At 43.8% G+C, this 8801-nt stretch overlaps 1 protein-coding gene across 1 annotated transcript in view; it reads left to right on the top strand.

Annotated features, from left to right (window-relative positions):
* LOC106535352 (trinucleotide repeat-containing gene 18 protein) overlaps window positions 1-8801 on the top strand; it is a gene marked incomplete at its 3' end in the record, with an annotated part of 34789 nt that overhangs the window by 21095 nt on the left and 4893 nt on the right. Inside the window, 12 exon segments of the mRNA XM_014032345.1 lie at window positions 788-875; window positions 1347-1576; window positions 2109-2255; window positions 2387-2571; window positions 3202-3601; window positions 3726-4661; window positions 4740-4885; window positions 4979-5112; window positions 5224-5334; window positions 5411-5588; window positions 5674-5986; window positions 8419-8622. Coding sequence (XP_013887799.1) covers window positions 788-875; window positions 1347-1576; window positions 2109-2255; window positions 2387-2571; window positions 3202-3601; window positions 3726-4661; window positions 4740-4885; window positions 4979-5112; window positions 5224-5334; window positions 5411-5588; window positions 5674-5986; window positions 8419-8622 — 3072 coding nt within the window.

Genomic DNA, 8801 nt, shown 5'->3' on the forward strand with positions numbered 1-8801 from the left:
CATTAGCACCTCTAGTAATATATTTACTGGGAAAAATAGTGACGTGTTCAATACTTATTTTACCCGCTGTATATTCATAACCTTACGTTTAATCCTTATCACACTGATTAGTTAAAGACTAGTTTTAGCGACTTTAGTGGGTTACTGACATTGTCAAACAACTCTAATTTTTAAAATGTTGTCGTGTTTTATGTGAACAAACAGTATATTATTAATCTTAACAATGCTGTCAGTTTTACATTCAACCATGTTTTAAAGTGTTGTATGTATTATGATTATGGACTTCTAGACTTATTTATTCATTAGTACAATGGTTCCCAAACGTTTCAGCTTCTGACCCACAAAATGACAGTAGCAGAAACTTGTAGCCCCCATGATCTCTGGTTGAAGTATGTAAATATTGCAAAGGGCCATAATGACCAAAAAACACCAATTAGTTACTTTTAACATTGTTTATTTGTTGTTGTTTTTTTCATAACAATTATGTCAAAAAGTAATTGGCCGAGTAAATGTGTTTTTCTTTTAGTTTTCCATCAAACAGTTGCTTTGGTGAATTAAGATGAAGCTGTTAGCCAGAAGCCTGTGTTTCTTTCAGTAGCTGATGCAAATCAAATGGGGCTCTACAGCAGTTTAAATAATTTTTGTTTTAAACACTCCAGATTTTGATTATTGCTGCATCCATTAACTGAGCACTTTGCTTTAATCGAAGAAAAATTATTGAACAATTTTCAAATGAAGCTATCAAACACCAATGTCTGATTTTTCCCTTTTCCTGAACTCATCCCAGATGAGGAGCGAGGAGAGGAGCGCGCTCGCCACCACAACGACAGACTGTTGGCTGCTCGTCTGGATCGTGAGCAGGAGAAAGTCATCAGGTGATGATTTTTCTAACAAAACATGATCATCGTCCTTAAAGGGGACATATACAAAATCCACTATTTTAGCTGTTGAATACATTTTGTTTTGTACTTGGAGTCTCTAGGAGAGCAGAAAAGTTGAATTTAGTCACTCCTGGTGCTGAGTAGATATTTTTATATTCTGTTTGGGTCCTATTTTTCAACCCTGTCAATTATTATGAGACACAGCTCAGAAAAAAAGGGTGCAAGAGGGTCTTAGAATAAGGAGGAATTCAGACCAAAGCCTTGCAGTTCCACTTTATATAGACCCCACTGAATAATTTAAATGTGAAAAAGCAGGATTTCAAAGCATGATATGTCTCCTTTAACTCAAACATAAGTGACTTAAATAATCAAGAACAGAAGCTATAGCAACAATAACTACACTTCTTGTTTACTATTAATTATTTAAATGAGGTATTTAATTAAAATGATCTCATGTTGTTGCAGAGAGTCCAAGAATCTGCCTGAGTTTACTCAGATGCATCCCTCCCCTCTGCCTGGAGGCTTGACACCCAGTATGATGACACCCAGCCTCATGACCCCCAACCTCATGGTCACAGGCGGGGCTGCTCTAGCAGGGGCAGGGCGGTGGCCTCCCGACCCCTCAACTCTGACCTCTCACCCATGGATGCCCCGGCCTGGAGCCCCATCAGTCTGGCTGTCCAGCTCTCCATACGGTACGGACAGACATGTGGATGACGTCATTTGATAACCGCTGCCAGCCTTTTCTTGTCAAAGATTAGTGAAAGAAATAAAATGGACTGAGGTTTTGCTGTCTGAATCTAAAACCCGTTAGCTAAATTCTGCATAATTTCTGACTGGTGCAGCAGAAAAAGTGAGGCGTTGTCTATCTGTCGGGCAGTCTGTCCAGCAACAGACCGTTGGGGGTCAGGTGTCACTGACATTCCTGTTCTGTTCAGGACATTCCAGAACTGCTTCTCTTGTGGTCGCTGTTCAGAATACCGCCAGCAAAATGCACACAGTCARATCCTGATGGAAGCTTACACATAACATCCGACAGCACAAGAAGAACGGGACATACACTCATGCAAAACTCCCCAAGGGCCTCTCTGTCTAGACACAGTAAAAAATACAACCCACTAAAAAGCAATATGTGGCTTATTTATCCAGTCCGCACAATGACTGTAGGAGGATGTAGTTGAGCAGAGAAAAATGTTTTATCATATCTGTCTGTTTTCTTTTATTCAGGCCTGGGAGCCTCCTCACTCCACCAGCCTCTCCCCCCAGGCTACCCACCCTCTCTGCCAGGCTCCATACCCCCTCCCTACCAGTTTGCCCGAGACCCTCAGACTGGGCAGCTTATTGTCATACCTACTGAACACCTGCCACATTACGGTATGAGTTGCATGGTTCTTACAAAGAAGACAGTTTGAAAAGAAAACTAATTATTAACAGTTTAATCAAACAAGTAGAAACTGGTTCAAAATGTAAGATTTTATTTTTTCTATTTCTCTGTCGGGCTGCAGGAGGTGACGTCCTGGAGCGTGGAGCTCAGGTGTGGTCGGGTGTTTATGGTACGAGCAGCTCTCTGCAGCACGCTGCCCAGCTGCAGCTCCTCTCTCAGCACCAGATGATCCGGCAGCAGGAGCTGTTCATGATCCAGCAGCACACAGCTCAGGTCCTGGAGCTTCAGAGGAACGCACAGATAGTCGTAAGTGACGACTTGCATGCATCCACCTGAACAGTTCTATGCAAAAAATGTCTCCTAAGAAATGRATATAATATTTTGTGTGTGAAATGGTGTTATCTTAGGTATTCATTCTAGATTCAGCTAAAAAAAAGGACCATATTGTCTCTTTGTGACAAGCTGTGCACTACATCACCACCTAGCAAATTAGTTACTTCAAAACTAGCTAGCTAGTGGACTGAAAATGAGTGGAAAAAGCAGCCAAAGTTCAAAAAACACTTCAGAAGTCTGAAGCAATATTGATAAAGCGCACTTAAAAATATTACAAGAAAGACTGTCTCTTGGATGAAAAATATAAAGGAGTATTTAAAACTTTWACTGCCTGTTTATATCTCTTTGTAAGGAGTCCAACGCCTCACTGCAAGCTGGATTTGACTCGAGCTTGTTTCAAAACACCAAAATAAGAGAAAAGTCTAGCAAAACTACAACATGCAATATAAATGGAGCATTTAGTTTTCATAAACAGCCACATCCTGGCAAGGAGTTCACTTAAAGGACGTTTAAATAATGCAGACAAGACATAAATATTCATCTCCTCAAAACACCTGTCACGTTCTGAACAGACACTGAAACATTTCCTCTCATGTGTTTCAGGAGCGGTTTAAAGCCAGCGAACACCGGCCAGATATCGAAGACAAAGTAGACAAGCGAAACACAGACCCTAAAGTTCGAGCCTCTTTGATTTCTTCCCCCTCACCAGTCCTGCATCCTCGCAAACCCACCCCTCCCCCTCGATCACCCACGCCATCCACGTCCTCCCTCACCCCGCTGCCTCCCATCCCCTCTTCGGTTGCCCCCATCAAGTCAGAGGAAGGAAGGCAGAGGCGTCTCTCACACACGCCAAAGCCCCTGATTCATCCATCCTCTCCCCGCTCAGCCTCTCCACCTCCATCCTCACCACGACGGCCAAAACAGGAGGTGGCAGAGGATGGGGAGGGGGGCTTGAGGGAAAGGCAGAAGCCAGCACCTGCACCGTTGCAGGGCCTCTACGCTGGTTAGTTTCTCATCATCTTGTAAAAGAAAACCTGTAGATTAGGAGAAAAGTAGCGTTGTTTTAGGATGATGTGTAGTTTTCAAATGTTGAGTTGCTGCTTGCTTAATGTTTATGTTTATGTCAGACCTCCCTCCAGGTTACCCGTACCAGTCCATCACAGCCCCGTACGGCGCACCTTTCCACCCTTATCACATCTCCACATCAACATCTGAGAACACAGATCGCTCCTGCTCTCCTGCTGTAGCTGCATCTTTACCCTCAGCTCACCACCACTCGAGGCTGTTGGATGAAGATATCAAGCCACAGAAACTAGAACCAACAAAGACTGGATCCTTTCTTAAACGAGAACCCAACGAGGAGCAGTATCGCCCTGATGTGACACCAGAGGCACTCGTAGTGCTCCGTCAAAGCCACAGCCCTGATCAGGCCAGTCGATATATTGATGTAGAAAGACAAACCCCTAAAGCCCAACCTCTGCACGCCCCAAGTCCTCCAACACAACAAGCCAAAGGGCTACAAGTCAGGGAGGAAGAACAAGAAGGGAGTCCAGTTAAAATGGAGGTGTCATCTTATTCATGTCAGGCAGCTAACGTCCTGTCTCCTGCATGTGCAGAGACTGAGCCTAAACCAGAGCTCCTCAAGGATTCAGAACAAACACATTATCCATCATCCATCACTGCAGAACCGGACAGCCAGGACCCAGCTCAGATGTGTGTGTCATTAGAACAAACCACTAGCTCTGTGTGTGAACAGGAGCAGCCTGACACTTCCTGTCTGAAAGAGAGTACCTGTGAACCTCCTGCCCTTGGCTCTCCTGTCCCGCTCCTCATCCGCCCAGAGGATCCCATGGGCGGCATGTTTGCCCTGATAACAGCGAGCGAGATGGCCCAAGCCCGGTCCAGCTCACCATCTCCCCCAACGCTCCTGTTGCAGGTTGAAAATCCACCTGCTGGTTCAGACTTGAGCAGTGCAGGGTCTCTGGAGATGGTGGCCCTGGAAGGAATGGCCCTGCTCAGCCAGATTGGCCAACATGAGGCTGAGCCCAGCGTCCTGGATGAAGGTAAGCATTGAGCCGTTACCTCTGCTGGTTCACGKTGATGTTCCTCAGGTGTTCTAATGTTTTGTGCATCTCATTCAGATCTGACATTGGAGGGTTTAGCTTGTCTTCTTGAGGCAAGCAGGCAGGTTCTGTTGGAAGCCATAGAACAACAGTCCCACATCGCTCTGCTGAGAACTCTGGACCCCAACAAGAAGTACAGCTGGAGGCAGAGGAAGGAAGAACCAGTAAGTAAGATGTTGCCCAGATTATAAAACGGCTCCATTAGGAGAGTTATGACACAGACTTMATYTTGCATCTTTGTGTGTGTGTCTGAGCAGCTGTACAGTAAAATGTCAGTGGACATGTTGGACGCTGTGGAAGTGGAGTATCGTGTCCGCCTGGCTGAACTTCAGAAGACGTATAAGGAGAAACAAAGAGAGCTGAGCAAACTGCAGAGACGCAGAGACAAACGGTTAGTGATGTTTACACCWAACAAGATGAAATAATCACAAATAAAGCTAGATTGTTATTATTTTTACCTTGGTCCAACACACACCAGTAATTCCTCTGTGGTTAATGTCAGTGAGCGGCAGCAGGAGGATGAGAGGAGGAGTCTGACCAGACGTGGTCGAGGAAGACCCAGGAAGAGGAAACACTTAATCACACCTCCCAAACTGGACAGCAGGCCTGGGAAGTGAGTGTGGAGATCTGTTTTAATCATTTTTTTAGCCTTCTTGTTTGTGTTTTGTGTAAATAAGTTCGTTTTTCAGGGCGGGTAGGACAGTTCTATATTCAGAAGACTCTGAGGCCGGGGAAGGACAGAGGAAGAGGTTTCGTGTGTCCAGAGACGGAGAGGAGACAGAGACAGGAAGTGCAGGTCTGAAGGTGAAGAAGAAGAAAAAGAAGATCTGGAACGACCAAGAGTCGTCCAGGAGTCACACTCTGGAGGTAAGCCACACGTTTGCACCAACATCAGCAGCAGCAGTGTGATTTACTTTAACTTATTTCAATGTGCCTTCGGTGGCGTTTGCAGGTGCTGAAGGCAAAACGTGGCCTCATGTGCGAGCAGGAGCAGCTGGCATCAGACCTCGACAGAGCGCTCTCGCTCTCACAGCTCGGCTCTCTCTGCGGTTCTCGCAAACTTCTGTCCAGCTCAAAGTTAGAGAAGTCCAAGAGTAAATCTGCTGACAGTGGACTTAAAGATCGGGGCATCCAGTCCTCGATTAAAGGAGGGAAACTCAAGCTGAGTGCCAAAACTTCTTCAGAGACTGTTCGGAAGGTGAAAGGTCAGAAGAAAACATCTATGTTCTCGCCCATGAGATCTGAGCTCAGCAGTTGCTCCAATAGTAAGTATCTGAAAAGGAAATATATATTTAATGTGCTTGATTGAAGTTGAATAGAGTCTAGAAAATGTTTTTCTGATTTAGAAAAAAATGTCTTGAGATTTAGGCAGCTTGTTTGGCTTGGTTTTCCCTGTTGGCCCAATTTATTTTGTGTGTTGTGAACATGTAGAAAAATATGTAAAGTCAGGAGTAAACAGAGATGTTTAAGATATGTTTTTATGATTTAACTCTTAAAACTTCTATTCCACTGAAGCTTAGTTTGATAAAAAGAACATTTTTAAAACTTGAATCGTGCAAAAACCAGTTTTTTAGGGCAGTATCAGTTTCTTGTAATTGTAAGTCTGACTTGTCTATTCCGACCCTCCTTTAAATTGACATGATGCCTACATAAGATCGCTCCAGTCATGTGACCCAGGGTAAAGAGACCTCCCACAAACTACACAGCTGTAATGTTAGCTGTGAAGCTAACAGCGTTACCGGAGACATTGAGGCAAAGTAGTTCTGAGACTTGATCAATTCAGTGAAGTTGTTGGAAGGAAATCACGGAGAAACTTATAATAGATCAGCGGTAGACATTCCTGGTCCTCAAGTGCCACTGTCCTGCATGTTTTACATGTTTCCCTGCTCCAACACACCTGATTCAGAGATTGAATTACCTCTTCCAAGTTCTGCAGAAGCCTGATAATCACATTCATTCAGATCAGGTGTGTTGGAGCAGAGAAACATGWCAAACATGCAGGACAGCAGCACTTGGGGACCAGAATTGCCTATCCCTGCAATAGATCCTTAAAAGCTTAAACTAGAGTTACTGCAGGTTTTTATGCTGCCGTTGAGCTATCCAGGGTTAGAAGTAGTCTTCATTGCAGAGCTAATAGCCTATATGCCACAGACATCCGGTCCAGCACTTGATGCCACTCCCAGCACTTCCGGTTCACGGTCAACACAGTGTTAGCGAAAGATTTTTTTCACCCGACAACAACTCTTAATGATCTCCACAGTACAGAATTAGCATATTACATGTACCAACATTAACACAGGAGACGTACAGGTCCAGCCAAGTGGGAAAAAAAATCACTCCAAAGTGGATTAAAGCCATAAAAACGAAAGACGTTCGTGTTTATGGTTCCAGAATTTAGTCTTTTTCGCTATTCCATGGCTGCTTGTTCAGTGAATTTTTCACGTAGAGCTGTGACACTTATATTGTTGGAAAGAGCAGAGTCTGGACTTTAAATCGATGGGCTACTTGTATGGTTTGGATCGTTTTCCCCGACGTTTCATTTCACACGTCTCATTTCTGATGCTGGCTCTTGAATATCTTCAGGTTAGAAATGCTGATTACAAACGCAAGCGTTATAGATAAGTTTTCCCTGTAATGCTATGATCCACAGCTGTCACCTCCTCATCGAGGAAAAAGGAGAAAAACTAACAACTCGATCGTACCTGCTGCTTAGTGGACTCAACGGCACACAACAGAACTCACGTTTTATATCAGTAGATCACAGATGCTTTAACTTTTGTGACTTTTTCACAGACTAGTACTAGCAGCTAACGCTAAAACATAGGCAGTGGCAAGAATTTTACCAGAAATACGTCATTAATGACCATGGCATATAGGCTATTAGATACATTATGTAAATTTATTTTAACCTGTTATAATAAACAAAAACTTGTGTGACCTGAAGTTGCAACACAGACCTACACACAAAACCAGCCGCAGCCAGCTTTAAGTACTGACCTTTCATGTAACTGAGTTGAACTTTATCTAACATATAAAGCCATGACATTCAGAACATGGTAGATCTACTTGTTCTTACTCTCATAACACTTGGTAGTTCCTGCCTATCACTGTTGTTTAGCTGTTTGTGAGGACGGCTTCAAGCTGTTATKAATCATTTGAACTGTTCCAGATCCTGTTCTGCCTTCTAACCACTCAGGATTACTCGTGTCTGAATTGCACGTTCCCCACTTATGTGTAACTTACCAGTATTTTCTTCTAGATATTTCACAAAATCTACTAGAAGCGTGCAGCTTTGGTAATACAAATTCCAACAAGTTTGTCAGAGGAAAATAGCAGTGTGTTGCTGTAGCTAGGGGGTGTGAAATTTGCTCTTCAGTATTGACTGGTGACTGGTCTGTTGCTGACAAGTCTGCTGGTTTGATTGACAAGTGGTGCATGTCACTTAACAATTAAAAGCATATCGTCACAATATTCAATAATATTTCAAGTGACTGTCTTTATCTTGGAGCCCTAATATAAACAGACTTTACCTTGTCAGGTTGTTGATTTATTTATTTTATACATGTTAAATTGTTTTAATTCAGTATTAAATAAAAAACACGAGTTCAAGCTGAGTTTGCTGAATCTGATCAGGTCAGGCAGAATTGTTTTATTTATCTTGCCTCATAAATCATTAAATGCGTTTCCTCCACACCAGACTCTGACTCGGAGGAGCCCATTTCCGCCCGGGGGGGCTGGCCTCCTCTATCGGCAACGCGTTCCCATGGCAACCAGACCAGGAAGAGGCGGTCGCCAACTTCCCTGCTTTCCAGTAAGAAGTCTCAGAAGAAGAACCACAAGCACTTATCGCTGCTGCTGGAGGAGGCGGGCCTCAGTTCCTCTGACGACTCCTTTGATCAAGGTTACTGACCAAATCTTAGCGCTCCGAGCCGTTTAACCGTTGAGCCAGACAACACTGTGTTTCTCACTCACAGCTCGTCTTTGCCGTTTTCTAAGGCAGCTGTGTTCAGACTGTGCTTTAGCTTGACCATCCTACCTCTCTTGCTGCTGGCTTCTCTGCAAAGTTGCAGTGTATTTTTT

The sequence above is a fragment of the Austrofundulus limnaeus genome, unplaced genomic scaffold (assembly GCF_001266775.1).
Source record: "Austrofundulus limnaeus strain Quisiro unplaced genomic scaffold, Austrofundulus_limnaeus-1.0 Scaffold1424, whole genome shotgun sequence".
Classification (NCBI taxonomy): Eukaryota; Metazoa; Chordata; class Actinopteri; order Cyprinodontiformes; family Rivulidae; genus Austrofundulus; species Austrofundulus limnaeus.